Source organism: Canis lupus, chromosome 29 (assembly GCF_011100685.1).
Source record: "Canis lupus familiaris isolate Mischka breed German Shepherd chromosome 29, alternate assembly UU_Cfam_GSD_1.0, whole genome shotgun sequence".
NCBI classification, from domain to species: Eukaryota; Metazoa; Chordata; class Mammalia; order Carnivora; family Canidae; genus Canis; species Canis lupus.
In genome coordinates this window covers 32,992,503-33,009,575 of record NC_049250.1, presented here as the reverse complement: position 1 = coordinate 33,009,575, position 17,073 = coordinate 32,992,503, and the positions used below count along the sequence as shown (strand labels likewise).

The following is a 17,073-nucleotide window of genomic DNA, read 5'->3' as shown; positions in this document are numbered from 1 at the left end:
ATTTTCTGATGACTATGATAACAAGCACAGGGAGCTATATGATTGCTTATGCTTTCATACCTAATGGTGTTTCAACCAGAACAGCATTAAAGAGATCAGAAGGTGTCTCCGCAATGTTGACAGCTTCCATTTCTGTGAAACGGCCCAATGGGTGGCACTTGACCAGAATTTCTTTCACCGATTTTTTTTGCAAGGCACCATTCATCAGTAGAATCACATTGTCTATCATGTAACTGCACCTGATTTAGAAGAAGTCTCAATCATTAGGAAATCAACTGTATGAGAATAAGAAGCATACCACAAGTGAAAAAAAGTATGTATAGTTCAGGCACATACACTCTTTCATTAAGGAAATATATGAGTCTTCTTTTAAACTCTGGGATTTGAGAGATGTGAATGGAGTAAAATGTCTCTCTGGGGACATCATAGTTTGAAAATCAATGTTGTAATAACTAGGCTGTAACCTTGGCTGGTGGGATAGGCAGAAGATGACCCCTACATTGTAACTGTCAAATGCCGTAAGGTGAGGATGAGTATGAAGTTGTGTGGTTTCTCAGAATGGACTATGGACTTCAAAAGTTGAGAAACACAGAGCTGGAGCATTTCATGCAATCTTCAAAACTGACTTTTTAAACCTATAATAAAGCTCATCATTGATTCAACATTTAAAATATTTTAAAATAAATATTTATTAAATTTAATATTAAAATATTTACTATTTAATTTATTAAAAAATTAAAATATTCTGTATTCTTTTCCTGCTATGAGCCCAAGTAGTGGACTTCCTAGCAGTTCCCCCCCTCCCCAGGTCCCCAAGAGTCCATAGGACCATATTATATGTGATTATGTTGCACCCAGGATAGTCCAAGCAATGAGGCTGAAAAGTAAAAGAAACAATCCCTTACTTCACAGAGAATGTAGTTTGAGGGAGAAACTGGACAAAGAATCCATTACAACATAATGTAATGAAGCACTGATGCTAGGCAAATTATAAGATGGTGTGGGGATTCTGAGCTGGGCACCAAAGCAAAGATTGGACTTCCTAGGGGAGTGATATTCAGGCTGAAACTTGAAGAATGAGTAGTAGCTGTTCAGGCAAAGTGGTGGGAAATTGAGGGAAAGAAGGCTTCAAGGCAGAAAGAAGAGTATGCAAAAAGCCCCAGACAAGAGAATACAAGGAATTTTCTGCCAGAGACTGGGCCATGGAGGTGGGGCCCAGGCTAAGCATGCAAGGTTCTGATGGGCAAAATGAGTAATTTGGGCCTGGAGGGTGATGGAAGATATTAGATGCCTTTAAACAGAAAGGCGTGTTACAATCTATGTAGAATAATGATTAAAACAGAAGGAGTAAACAGTGAGGTGCTCTACAGAAGTTTTTTTTTTTTTTTTAAAGATTTTATTTATTCATGAGAGACACAGAGAGAGAGGCAGAGACACAGGCAGAGGGAGAAGCAGGCTCCCTGTGGGGAGCCTGATGTGGGATGTGATCCCAGGACCAGGACCACAACCTGAGCCAAAGGCAAGCGCTCAACCACTGAGTCACCCAGGTGCCTCTACAGAAGTTATTATTATTATTTAATGAGGATAACAACTCTGTGATGACAATAAATACTGCTTTTATCTCCAGCGGGGCACACAATAACACAGCTAACAAATGAGAGAGCTGAGAAACTCAAGCAGTCTGCCTCTGGAATCTTTCTCTTCGCCTTTATACTATGATGTGTTTAGCTGTCAAGGATGATACATAGGTTTCTAGGTTTAACAGATTGTGAAACCCAAATTTATTGAGATGAGAGCATTGGAAAAAGAGCGGGTTGTCATGGGAGCAGATGCTTGAGACAGGATGAGTTTTGATGCCTGGGAAATATCTAAGAAGAGATGTTAAGTAGGCTTCAGAAGTCTGAGTCCAGAGGACAGCCAGGACCAGACATCTAGGGGGTCTAAAGGGGAAAGTTAATGGTGGAAGCAGAAGTCTTGGGGAATGGTTGGGATCACATTCTAGAGTGCACATAGAGAGTTCTGCCCTGAGAACCCTGGGTTAACCTCACAATTTGAGGACCTTGATGGAACCTGAGAAGGAATGACAAGATAATAGGAAGAAAACCAGGGGAGATAATTGTAGAAGTTCTAGGAAGAAGCGGTCAGAGCATCAAAGGCCACAAGAAAGTCAAGGTAGACAATGAAGTGTCCATAGGATGCAGTAACTAACAGGCCATCTGACAACAGTGAAAACACTTCCAGTGGAGTTTAGTGGAGGAGAAAGGGGAGACGGTGGCAGAAACATGATCTCATGTTTAAAGTGAGAGGGAAATAAGGAAGTTTAAAAAGAAAAACAGAGTTCAAGCTACAAGCTGACCTTAAAAGAAAGGGAAGACAGTTCTATGGAGACCCAGGGGCCAAGGAGCTTTGGACTTCAGTTTTTTTTTTTTTTTCAAATGGGAGAGAAGAGAACATGCTCCAGAGCTGAGAGGAAAGAGGGAGCCAGGAAGGTGAGGTTTTGGATCAAGGAGAGCGAAGAGGCAGCCAACTGAAGAGCTGAGGTCCTTCAGGTCTGACTGTGATGGGACTAACTGCTCCACAATTCAGGCTTGAAAAATAACTGGATAAAAATTAGCCCAGCCAGTTAGAAGCCATTATCACTAGAGCCTGGCTGCATGGGTCACAGACTTCGTTTGCAAGAGAACATATCCAGCAGGAAGAGAGTCTCCTTCATTGTGGAGCTTCTACAATTTACTTCAATAAAAATTCTATCTGAAGAAGTTGAGAAGCAGGCAATTATCCCCTTTTAAAAGGCACATGACTCTAAAGTTTCTTCACCTCCCAAACAGCAGTACCAAATTTAGACATTATAGAATTTTAGACTCCTTTTTATCTCTTGAAAATGATATTAAAATGGAAGTGCTTATTTAACTGTCCCTTTATGGCTCAAAAGCTATTACCTGAGAGGGGAATTGCTAGCACTTAATAATCCTTAGCAGGCTCCAGACATTTAATTGTTCCCCACAGCACCTCGGCAATGTAAAAGCATATGAGCTGCCAACACTCCCAACTCGCAGAAGACTGTTAAGACTAAACGTTGACGGGCAACCAATGTCAATGCTGTGAGGAGTTAGCCCACATGGAACACTCAAGCCTATGTCTCTGCAGTGTGTGCATGTGGGTGTGCACATGTGTACATGTGTACGTGTATGTATTGAGTTAAAAATTCTTTTTAGGGGTGCCTGGCTGGCTTAGTCGGTGTGGCAGGAGACTGATCTTGGGGTCATAAGTACGAGCCCATGTTAAGGGTAGAGTTTACTAAAAAAGAAAAGAAAAATTAAACCTTTTTTTTTTTTTTTTTTTTTTTTTTTACTATTAGTCTAGACTCTAAATTGTAAAGAGCAAGGACTATAACAACTGGATTCTGTTTTATTTCAACCCACTGTTTAAATGGCCTTGTTTCTACAATGGAGCAGTAACACCAGTTCTCATAGTGTTGTTCAGGAAATGAAGTGAAAACCCAGGACAGCCCATGGCAGGAGGCCGAAGGGAGGGGTCTTTTTCCTGCCCCCTTCCGCATCCCCATCACACATATGCACTAGGTATATAATTATCATTGACTATCTTGGGTGGCAGGGGAATGATGTGCCCAGAAAACAGGTTACTTTTTCCAGGCTATAATCTTTATAGATCCTCAGGGCCACACATATAGTAGTTAGGAATAAAATCACTGCTGATATTGCTTGAGTAATTTTTGAGCTTAAAGACACTGGGGTATTCATCTAGTTCAAAGTCCTTATGTTTTAGATAATTGCATTCACATGTAGTGACAGAGCCAGGATGAGTTGGGTTAATTTTTCTCTTACTAGTGGCCTAGACAAACATTTTCATTTAATAGCCCCTTCTAAACATTTTATTCTATAACTCTAATATTGGCACCTGTGAAAATCACTTCAGTCACCTAGAATTGTGAGTGAATAACTCAATTAAAAAATTAGGTTGTAAAAATTATAGTTTTTAAAATGCTAGCCCTCTTTGAGGTTTTTTCTGTCAGGTATTACGTGCGTGTTCTTATTCAAGCCTCATGATTCAAGGCTCTAAGGACCATTATTATCATCACTTTATTTAAATACCTTGTCCGAGGTCACCCTGCTAGAAAGAGGCAGAGTTGGCACCCCAAAGCCAGAAGTCTTGCTCCGATTAGATTCAGAAAAAAAACAAAAACAAAACAGCTCAAGGCAGATGATATTTTAATATTTCCTTTTGGTCTTAGTGCTATTCTTTCCCTTTTTGTTCCCAAACTTATTTAAGGATCTTGAAGCTAACTAAAACACATTTCTTGTATGCTAACTATCAAATTCTAAGCTGATACAACAGTTGCAGAGGTCAATTAGAGCCCTCACTGGTGAGTTAGAGGCATGATTCTTCAGCTCTAGTCAAAATCTCTCTGCCCAGCCTCAGATCCACTCTTTTACTTCCTTTTTGTGGCTATCACTGCCTGGTTTTCTCATACAACTCAGGCCCATGATCTGAAAGCCTCAATGTCTCCAGTATTTCTCCTTCTTCTGTAATCTCTATCTCTATCAGCAACATCACCACTTTCATTCCTAAAATCCTGTCATTCCTAAAAATCTGTCAATGGCTTCCTTTGGCCTCTGGAATAAAGCACATATTTCTCACCGTTGTATACAAAGCTTTTGATTACCTGGCTTCTGGTTACTTCTCCAGCTATGGATGTGAATAATATCATTTTTTAAAAAAGTATGCATTTTAGACAAGTGAATAGAACAGACCCCCTAAAAGCTCTTAAAAGGCAGGAAGAGACTTTGCAAGTTCGACTGAGGTAGGGCCAGGATGGAAAAAGGAGCACAAAGAGAAAGTGTCATCACAGAATGCATGGGACGAAGACATCGACAACTAAATACCATAGCAAGTTGTGAAAGGGCAGAAAATATATCCGTTGGACCTAGCAATTAGAGTGGGGGGGTACAATGGGGTAGGAAACTTTTTTAAAAAAGAAGTTTAGCATCAAGGTGTGGAAAAGGGTAGAGAATATCACCATCTTTATACAGTCGTTGTGTAAACTGACTCAAATCATACATTTTGTCAATTGTTAAATTGTCACAGTAGAAGGACATCAAGCTTTGAAACAGAGAAACCTAATTCTTTTTTTTTTAATTATTTTATTTATTTATTCATGAGAGACACAGAGAGAGAGAGGCAGAGACACAGGCAGAGGGAGAAGCAGGCTCCCCGCAGGGAGCCCGATGTGGGACTCGATCCAAGGACCCTGGGGTCACGACCTGAGCCAAAGGGAGACGCTCAACCGCTGAGCCACCCAGGCGTCCTGAGAAACCTAATTCTAAACCCAACTGTGTTACCTAAAAACCAGTTTAACAAGAGCTTCATTTTCTGTGGCTTAACATGGAAATATTTCTTCAACTTTGAATGTTTGGCATTTGGATTAGTAACACATATGAGAGCACTAGTAGAAGGCCTCAGATAAAGAAGGCGTGTGCAATCGTACACTCTTAGAAAAAGACAATAAACCAGACTTTGGAAGAAGGGGAACAGGAAATTATAAGCTACATAATCTTTGATATAAAAAAATGTACAGTGTTTAAATTCTTGTATTTTCCAAGATTTCTACACCTCTCTAGTTTTACACCAAGTTCTAGCCAATAGAACCTTTTCTAAATTTACCCATTGCTCTTAGAAGCTAAGAGGCTATCAACTCTTTTGTGGTCTAGAGACAAGGAATTGAATGGTAGTCATGTGGAAGACCGGATCATCCACAAGACCATAAATTATGTTACTTGCTAGGATATTAAATATTAAATCTGACTTATACTTATTTTAGAAAACCTGTTACCATCCTGTTCCGTACATGAACTTTGTGTGGCCATTACTTCATGATGTTTCCTTTAAGATAGCTGGACTTCAAATAGTTTAATGTTTATCTCTTTGGGAATGTAATCCTTAATCTCAAACTATGTCTGTTAACTAGTTGTCATAAATGATAACTTTTTTTTATATATTAAAAGGCCTGAGTCCCTTTGTTTGATGGAGGCTCTTCAAGACTCAGCCTGAACTTCCCCATTGGGTGCGTCTGTATGTCTGGATAGTAGATAACTTGGTGAACTTGGCGATTACAACAGATTCATTATCTGAAAACATTATGACTTGGATTTGGCTTTATCACAAGAGCCATATCCTGAGATCAGGACTTGATTGCTATGGGTTCCTATAGCAAGAGGCAACCAAGAGGCTGGGTCAGCATCCTTTCATCTGCTACACATAATATATAGCATTCTTGATACCAACAATTCTGTTTTAGGTGACCAGAACTGTGATAGGTTTGCTAGGCCACACTTGTACAGAAGGAAAATACAGGGACAGGGACATGAAATACATAATCAATACAAAAACAATACGTAATTGTTCATGGAAAGGATTGGGCTATGCGTGAAATAGACTTGGTGTATTGGTGTATGCTAAGTTATTTCATTCCTCATGAAAGGAGCTGATCCACCCTTGACAGGCCCAACAGTATTTATTGTGACATGAACAATACAGCCATGTTGGAAGTGTTTTCCAAAGTATTAATTTTCAAATGAAAATTTTCCCTGATCACATTGGCAAACATTTCTGTTACTACAGATTTATTTAATCCAATGCTAACTCCATTATCCTCACATGGGCAGTTCTGCTATTTAGTCTGACTTGCTAAATAGACTGTTGAGATTTAGAATATCCCCTATAAACATCTGCTGCCTCTTGAAATTTGGCTTTTTTGGGTAGCATTTCTTACTTCCCTAAAGTTTCCCTTTTTTAAATAGAAGAAGTGAAAATTAAAATAATTTTTAAAAGCAATTAATTTTGCTGTCATGCTCATTTTTCCTTCTCACAAAATAAAATACTGAAAGAAGTCAGCATTGCCTATAATAGCATGTTTTAGAACAAGAAAGCTGATCACTATGCATTTCCCAAAACTTTGGTAGCTCTGGAATCTTTAGAAAACTCTTTTCTCAATATTGTACTTCTCTACAATATTGATTTAACCCATCTATTTGGATTTAAAAATTCCTCAAACTTGTTTATCCTTTTCCAGTGTCTTTGTTTCTATTACTCTCTAGATGTATAAAACCTTCCTTCCCCACCAATTGCTAGAAATGGAATCCTTCCCATCTTTTAATGGTCATATTCAAATATCACATTTTTCATTAAGCTTTTAAAATATCTCCAGCTAGAAGTGATATCTTTTTTTTGTCTAAGTTTTGCATTTATATTTATCCTGGGGTGAAATTAATTATCAATGTATACTGGCAGTATTGATGGTGAACATGAATAGTTAGCTCATTCATTCACCAATATTTATTGCATATTTGAGGAAATAAGACCTGGACTCAAATATTAATTCTGCCTTTATTCAACTGTGTGCTTTTAGGTAAGTCATTTTGCATATTCATTTCAAACGTAGTTATTTACAGATAATTCCTACCAATCTTTATTATTTTTTGTGGCCTTCTAGAAGCCTAACCATACGTGTACAGAATAGGAACACAATGATGATGTTTTTCAATCAATGAATAAATTTTTCTTTATGTTCATTCAAGTACATTGACTCTGATACTGGTAAATAGAAGTGAAGGAGATAACTGGCTACCTCGTGTCTTAGCCTGAGGTCCCTTTCTAGAGGTCATAGCTGCCTATTCCTTGCTTTTTCTGTACTTTTCCATTGAGGAGAATTAGAACATAAGGGAGAGTACTCAACTGTCACCTCCTCTTTAGCCATACATGTAAATATTATGATAATTCCTAGGAAAACATCAGTGGAGTGGTTCTTCTTTCCAGTTACGTGGGTTTAAACAAGCTGTGTCTAGTAGAGCCTGTTCATTTGGTGAAGAACAGTTAACAGGCAGATCTCATCTTTATTAGATTCAAGACACCAGTAACAATAGATATTGGAGAATCTCATATCTTCTGATGAGGAAAGAAAAAAAAAAGTGAGAGACTAGGAAAGTAACAAAACTTTCAGATATTGTTGGAATATGAGAGAGCAGTCTGCTAATATCTATCAAAATCTAAGACTGGCATATCTATTGACAATTTCACTTCTGGGAAACCATGCAAAAGAATTTCTGGCATGAGGAAGCAAAGATATATGTACAATGATGTTTGTTGCAGCATTACTTGGGATAGCAAGGAAATGAAATAACCTAGATGGACAAAGGGGAAATGGTTAAATAAATGATGGTAGACACGACACAATGGGATATAATATATGTGCTTCAAATAAGATCTTGTGTGCTTATGTAGAAAATTCTGATGAGATTATGTAAAAAAGACAAAGTGCAGACAATACATACATGATCTTGCTGTTCTAAAACAATAAAACCAGCTATGTGTACTTATATTTGTTTACATATAAACATATGCATACATATAAAACTTTTTTCACATAGAAAAAAATTATGCATCAAGCATGAGAGTTGGAGCACCTGGCTGGCTCAGTCAGCAGAGCATGCAAGTCTTGAACTTAGGGTTGAAAGTTGGAGCCCCACCTTGGGTGTAGAGATTATTTAAATTTGTTTCCTTATTTCTAAAATGCCAATAATATTAGTGCCACTCATACGGTTGTCATGAGAATTAAAAACGAATTTAATACATGTATAGTGATTATGTAAATGCTGGCTCGTAATGAGCACTAAATAAAATTTAATTTAAAAAACTCTTAAGAAACACAGGCATAGGCTTTTTTTTCAATTAAAAAATAGAAAATAAACATGATAAAACAAAATACAAGTAAGGCAGTGAATATCTGGACCAGTAGCACGGTGAATTTCAATCTTTCCAGGTTGGGAGACAGTCTCAAATTTCTTTCACTCAACAGTTGTTGGGGAAGGAACAGTGCTTTGGAAAACAGGCTACTGGGCTCAATCATGACCCCTGGTGGTTGATTATCATCCCCACCTGGAATGTGGACGAAGAACCAGGGAAAAAATGTCTACCATGGCCCTGATATATTTCTCTTCGAGAAGAACTGCTGTAGGGACAGCATCCTAAGCTCTTTTACATCCATTGCCTTGACATCCCTAACTGGCAGACACTAATTTGCTGATGTCCCGTGGCATCGGCAACGTAATAGTAGTGCTGGGTAAGCAGCACCATGTTTCTGCACCGGTTGCTTTGCCTCTTCCCAGCCACATCCACTTACAAACAGGGTCTCATCCTTCAAGTCTTTGGCTTTGGCATCACCTCCTTTATGCAATCTTTTCTTGCTTTCACCAGAGGTTATACTAATGCAAAAAAAAAAAAAAAAATAGCAGCATTTTTTGGGAGTATGTGTATGTGGATATGTTCTAAGTGTGGATATATTCATACATTATGTATATATATTCATATATTATATATGTATATCAGCCAGTTTCATGGGCCTGCAATCTATATAGTCACACAGGGTCCAACACAGAGAAGGGCCCCACACTTAGTTTAATTCTCTGCTGTTGCTCTCTTGAAATTACTAAACATTTTTTTTTTTTTTCTAACAAGGGCCCTGTATTTTCATTTGCACTAGTTCTCGCAACATCCTTAGCCGGCCCTGTTTTCAAATTATGCTCACAATTTTATATTGACTATAATTATTACTATTCTAGATGAGGAAACTAAGGCTTTGAATGATTAAGGAACTTTTGTTTTCAAAATCCCACAACTGATGTATTGTAGACTCAGGTTAGAGTCTACAAATGGTTACAAAAATTTCTCACCTGCAGCAGTGTCCCCTGGAGGGCTTATAAAAAGTGCAGATTCACAGACCACATTCCAGGACCTAATTAAACATAAGTTTTAGAGGCATGGTCTTGGGATCTGCACTTTAAGTAACTCTTCCATTGGCTCAGAGAACAAGTTTATGTTCAGTCACTCTCTAATTTTAGAACCTAGCATAGACCTTCTCTCCTAGCAGTCACTTAGTATATGGTATGCTGATTAAGTGAATGTCATCCAGTTCTAGACAGATCAAGTATTGCTATTGCAGGATAGCACCAGGGTTTTTCAACTCTCAAAGTGCTTGAGGCTTTTAAATGCTGGAGGCTTTATCAGCTTCTACAACTGAGACATTTTTGCTTCCTACTTGCTTTTGCCTTTGAACATCCACATGGAATCTGGCTATAAAACCTTAAAGATGCTGCAGTCCTTAAGATTTCGGAAGGATTTTTCTGGCCAAAGATTTAGAATCACAAATGCAAAGTGGTGTCCAATGGTCGATTATATAATATTATTGGGAATTTTATTGCTAAAATCGAAATTTAATAAATTAAATACTATGGGGACGTTGAGGTCAGGAAGACACAAAACTCGGCCCTTCTAAAATGTTCATGACTTTCCTGGAAGGCTATATAGTCATTTACAAATGTTAGAAACATTTTTGACCTAGAAAAAATTGCTGATATTATATATGGAAAAGTTAAGATTCAAAATTATATTTAGAGTGATTTTTGTTCTTTTAAAATGTATGAAAATAATGCCAAATGATGATGAGATTAAGGGTAATTTGTATACCTGTCTCTAATTTAGTAGGCTTCCTATTCTTTTTGGTTAGAAACAAAACCAAAATCCTTTATCTTACTGGCAGATTCTTTCTGTAGCTTAGAATTTCTAGAAATCATTGCCTATTTTCTCTCACTGATCATAAGTCAAGATGCTAAATTCTGTTAACACCTAATTCCCAAATGTATCTAACCACTGTCCACTCCTTTCTATCTTGGCTGCTCTTTCCAGTCCAGACTTTAAAAATATCTTCCTCTGGTTTCTGTTTCCAGTTCCACTCCATCAACGCACCTTTCACAGTATCAACAGAATCATCTTTCTAAATATGTAAGATCAGTCCCCTCACTTTTCAAGGCAGTGTAAGAGTTGAAAAGAAAAAACAAATGAACAAACAAAAAAGAGAAAGTAACCCCTGTGGCATGCTATCCAGTGATCTGATGTCACATATGAGCTTCTCTGCTTACCAGCTACAAGGCTCTTAAAATATGCTCCAGGAAATGGGCATAATAAAAAAGTTACCAATTATTGAACAAACACTCTGTACACTATAAGAACAGATACTGTCCCATTGGTTAGAGGAGAAACTAATGCCGCATTACATTGCCGTAGGCAGAGGGCCTGTAAGTGTTCAACCACTCTTCCAAATGATTCCCAGCAGAATATGCTCCACCTTATAAGGTGGTGACTACTTGGTGAGGAGTATAGTCAACAGCACATAGGAAGCATGTCAGCTGGAAACCTTTCTGAAAAGCCTTGCTTTATTGACTTTAAATCATAGAGACAAAGTCGGAGCCCTAAGAATGTGCCTGGGAATTATATTACTAATTTTGTGACTGTAAGTGACGGGGCAACCAATTCATCCAGTTTTAGTAGTAGAAGACCTGAGAAACCCCTCCAGGTAAACCAAGGTGTACAGTCTCCTAATATATAGTGCAGTGACAAGCCTGTGGAAGGTTTATAATGCATCATCAAGATAGTCAAGAACTTTGATTAGCCTTTCTGAACCAATCTTGGAAGATTTCTTCAATGTGTGGTCCTTAACCTACAGTTCTTGGCTACTATTAGTCCAAGTACTTAAAGGCTATGTTTGACCTCGCTCTTGATTTTCCTGTATTCAGAAAATTTACATCCCCTGAGGTGAAATATTTTGAATATTGAAATATTATTTTTAAAAGATGGCTAGCCTCAAAAGGGATGAGAAGTTGAAATGCTGCCAGGAAGTGTTAAGTAGGAGGGAAGAAAAATAAAACAATTCAGTCCTATATTAAATAGTCTCTTCATTAAAATGCTATGGATTCATTCCTTTGTTTCACACAACTGTGTATAATTATAGTATACAAAACCCCCAGATCTTCCTGCTATTAAGCATTTAAAAATATCCATTCCAGATTTTCAAAATAAGTTTCACATATACGGTAATTATATCACACAAATGTGCAATGCTTAGATTGTATTTATTATAACAACTTAAATTTAGACCATCTACTAAGGTTGACTTCACATCTTCATAAGGATGCCTTGGGCAAATTCCTGATAGAATAGTAATCCTATTTGATGGAAGTTTGTGGGTGCTAGACACCTGACTTCACAAAACGTTCCAGAGAGAAATTAGAAAAGTAGTTTTAGAACTGTTTTTCAGGGATCCCTGGGTGGCGCAGCAGTTTGGCGCCTGCCTTTGGCCCAGGGCGCGATCCTGGAGACCCGGGATCGAATCCCACATCGGGCTCCCGGTGTATGGAGCCTGCTTCTCCATCTGCCTGTGTCTCTGCCTCTCTCTATCATAATAAAAAAAAAAAAAAAAAAAAAAAGAACTGTTTTTCATATGTATACATCTTGTTAGAGTAACACAACTCTAGGTCCTGCACAGAGTATCTGGATGCTGCCTGGACTGGCAACTCACAGGATATGGTGGGACAAATTATGGACTGACATTTAGAAGACCTTGGTTTTGGTGCAGTTGAGCTATTAGGTCTCTGACGAGGAGGTAATGCTCATGAGAATAATTGTGAAAGCGACTTCCAAGTCATAAAGTTGAGGCACCATGATGAGACATTTTTAATCAGAGGTGCATATCAGAATAACCTGGGTGTCTTCCAAAAGGGTGCCTGCCTCACTCCAAGGCCAATAAGCTCAGAATTTCCTGGAATATGAATCAGGAACATACAAACTTTTTAAATGCCCACAGATGATTCTGAATTACTAGCTTTTTTATAAACTACCAGGGCAGTGCAAGATCTTTAGCTTTCTAGATTGATGGACCTGGAATCAAATCCATTCCAAATCTCTTAATTATAGTGTGACTTTAGAAAATTCATTATTTTATTGACCCTCAGTTTCTCTAATTTAAAAAAAATGGAGATGTAAACATCTTCTTTGCAGGGTTCCTGTGTGGAGATGTAAATAAAACATTCAAGTAAAAGTGAATATCTTTGGGGGTCTAATAAGTAACCTAAGATTGTAAGACAAGACAGATCAGAAGATCATAAAAGACAATAGCGAGTGTTAGAGACCATGGCCACTGAAGAATGCAAGCCTAGACTAAATATATTTTTAAAAATTATTTTAAACGCTGACCTTATTATACAAAATGTATCTGCAGGCATGACATCTAACCAATATTCAAGTGCTATATAAAATATAATATCCTGAGTTGTTTGGAAGTATCTACTCACTCTGTGTAAGGTTCTGCTAAATACAGAATTACATATTGAATCAACAAATATTCAGTGCCCATTACATACTAGCAAGTATAGATAGAGATACTAAAAGAAGTAATTCAAATAATTTATAGCCAAGAGAGTAGATAAATTAAAACATGTCCATGACTAACACCATTAATAGTACCAATACTACCTAGACCATCTTTTCATTTTCAGCTTTGTGTTAATATTCTATGAAAGGCTTTGTGACCACCTGTATTCTTAGTATATAGTTTTTAAACATTGCTAATGACCAAAAATATTTAGAATTTTAAGTAATTATGTTTTATTTTATTTATTTTTTAAAAGATTTTATTTATTTATTCATGAGAGACACAGAGAGAAAGAGAGGCAGAGACACAGGCAGAGGGAGGGAGAAGCAGGCTCCATGCAGAGAGCCTGACATGGGACTCGATCCCAGGTCTCCAGGATCACACCCGGGGCTGAAGGCAGCACTAAACCACTCAGCCACCCGGGCTGCCCAATGATTTTGTTTTAGAAACAGAGTACATTTTATCTTTTCAGTCTTATGTAGTTAATTTTTTAAAAGTGGAGCCCCACACGGAGTTTGAACTCAAAACACCACGATCAAGACCAGAGCGGAGACCAAGAGTCAGATGCTTACCTGACTGAGCCACCCAGGCAACCCTAGAAACAGAGTACATTTTATTTAACTAGATCAACATGGTTGTTTGCTGTGGAATAAACATGTTTGCTTAATTAATGCTAAGGCTTCCTCCAAGTTTAAGATTCTTTAGTTAAAACACTAACCGTGGAGTCATCGCATAAGAGGAAACATTGACCAAGTGACTCAGAGTCATTCTTAGAGCTAAAGTACTTCCTAATACATTTTGAGCATGTTTCTGTCCCAGGAGACCTGTCTATCAACCCAAAAAGTATGAAATCTGGCAGCCTTTTGACTCCATTAAAATTCAACTGTCCTCTGTCATTACCATGGGTCAGGTTTTCTGAACTCATCTAAAATCTGAGCAAAATATGTATACAAAGCCTACTGCCAACATTTGCCTTATTTTAATTTTAAAGCATGACTCCTCCATCTGTTGATCTGTGACTCAGGCAAGTTACTGCACTTAACTTTAGTTTCCTCGTTCTTAAAATGGTGATGATAAGAACTAAGATTTGTCAGGTTTAAAGGAGACAATGTTTGTAAAGCACTCAGCAGAGTCCTGGCATATAGTAATATTCCATAAATATTGTCTAGTATTTTGATTGTCATTTCTACTTCCACACAGATAGGGCCATCTTGTCTTCCCACTGAGGAATCTTTAATGATGTTTCCATAACTACCTTTGTCAGGGTAATTTTTTGGCAGGAGGCATCGCTGCTTAGAAAGCCTCTCTCCCAGGCAGCCACTGAAGATCTGATATGAACCTGGAGCTGACCCAGTCCAAGCCCAAGCACTTTGTTCCTCACCTCAGCCATACAGGGAGGTAAGAGTCCTATGAGCAAACCTGGCCTCTTCTTTTGTCTCTTTTACATTTTAGGTTTCTGCTTCAGATTTTTATTTAAGAATATATATATTTAAAAAAAAAAGAATATATATATTTTTAAGTTGGCTCCACACCCAACATGGGGCTCTAACTCATAACCCCAAGATCAAGAGTCACATGCTCTACTGACTGAGCCAGTCAGGTGCCCCTTCAGATTTTTATTTTATTTTCTTTTTTTCAGATTTTTATTTTTAAGGAAGGGTCTTGCAGATACTAACACACACATGAAAAATACTCTTCAGTGTGATAAAGCCCAACTTCCTAAGCCTGCCATTGAAGACTGCATTTTCTGGTGGGCACCTACTTTTCTAACCTCCCTTCTCCATTTCTCCCTTCCCCTTTTGGCATGGCCCACTCCCACCAAAACTGACCTGTTATTCATCATGCATGCAGCGTCCTTCCCATCTACATACTTCAACCTCAGATGCTCCACCTTCTCCCTCTCTCCAAATTCTACTATTTTTCCAGGTTCAGCAACAATGTCAGATCTTTGGAAGGCTTCTCAAAGAAACTTCTTCTCAAAGAAAGTGCTTGGGCTTTGGATTGAGTCAGACCCAAACTTTCATCTCTGACTAGCTGTGTATTTGCAAATTCTTTAAGAAATCAGCACCTGGGGTCTTGTCTTTAAATAAAATCCTAACCTATATAGCACTGATGGGAGGTCTGATTGCACAAACAATGTATATCGGCACTAACCACATGTCTCAGGTATACCAACCATTACTTCCTGCCTCAAACCCATGGTCATCTCTTCTACTTGCTTATTTATGGACATGGAATCAGAACAACTGGATAGCTATTGGGGAAAAACAATTTGAGCTGGATCCCTAGTCTCATTCCTTACATTAAAATAAATTCTAGATGAACCAAGGTTTTAAATGTAAAAAACAAAACAAAACAAAAAGAGAAAAGAAAAAAGAAACATCAACAATAACAAATAAATGAAATAAAAGACAGGCAAATTTGCTATAAATTTGGAGTAGAGGGACACCTGGGTGGCTCAGCGATTGGGTGCCTGCCTTTGGCTCAGGTTGTGATCCCGAGATCCGGAATCGAGTCCTGCACGGGGCTCCCTGTGAGGAGCCTGCTTCTCCCTCTGCTTGTGTCTCTGCCTCTCTCTCGCAGTCTGTGTCTCTCATGAATAAATAAATAAATGTTTAAAAAAAATTTGGAGTGGAGGAGGGCTTTCTGCTTAGAATCAGACAATCAGAAGCCAACGAATGAAAGGACTGATGATTATAGCTAATTTAAAAATTCCAATGTTTCTACAGGAAAAGAAAAGCTATAAAAATTAAATTATATCACACTGAGAAAATAATTTTGCCACATATATTAGGAAGAGCTAGCTTTCTTACGTTACCAAGAGCCGTTCCATAGCAACAAAAACTGCTGAATACTCCAATAAAAAAATTGGACAAAGTATTTGGTCAGGTAGCAAACACACATGATTAATAAGTGCAAAATGATGTTCAATTCTGCTAACTCAATTCTGCTAACAAAGAAATAGAAGTCAAAGCAAAAGATACAACTTCTAACTTATTGGATGGGCAAAAACTAAAAAGATAATATCCAATGTTGGTGATGGTGTAAGGACACAGGCTTTCTCATGCACTGTTTTGGGGGGTGCAAATTGGTGATACTTAAGTACAACTTAGCAAAATTTATAAAAATTTTAAAAATTCCTTTGATTCACTATTTCTACTGCTAAAAATTTAGCTTAAAAATAAATTCAAGACCTACACAGTAATAAGCTAGTTGCAAAACTTTTTGCAATGGAAAAAAAATAGTTCTTTGTTAATAGATGCCTGGTGAATCGAGTCATGATATATACCAAACATGGAATTCTAGGCAATTATAAAGAGAATGATGCTGACAAGGATATTTCTAAGAAATATTAGGTGGTGGGGCGCCTGGGTGGCTCAGTGGTTGAGCATCTGCCTTCGGCCCAGGGTGTATTCCCAGGGTCTTGGGATCGAGTTCCGCATCAGGCTCTCTGCATGGAGCCTGCTTCTCCCTCTGCCTGTCTCTCTGCCTCTCTCTGTGTGTGTCTCTCATGATAAATAAATAAATATATATTAAAAAAGAAATATTAGGTGGGGTAAAAAGTGCAGAAGGAATATGATCCATTTGCATAAATTTGAATTATGAATTGAGGTCAGTTGAGTGTGTATCAATAAATATACTCAACTGTAAGTATTTTTCTAGAAAATACATATGAAATGAAGAAGCATTTACTTTTGTAGAAAGGAACTGAGTGGGGAAGAAAGGGGCATGTGGAATAGAGGAATATTTTAATTTTATACCTTTCTAAACCAGTCTAAGGCCTGAATCTAATA

General features: G+C 37.9%; 1 protein-coding gene across 1 annotated transcript in view; it reads right to left on the bottom strand.

The window, feature by feature from the left end:
- ATP6V0D2 (ATPase H+ transporting V0 subunit d2) overlaps positions 1–17,073 on the bottom strand; it is a 42,226-nt gene that overhangs the window by 13,230 nt on the left and 11,923 nt on the right. Inside the window, exon 3 of the mRNA XM_038579666.1 lies at positions 61–239. Within this exon, the coding sequence (XP_038435594.1) occupies positions 61–239 (179 nt within the window). The remainder of the gene's footprint in view (positions 1–60; positions 240–17,073) is intronic.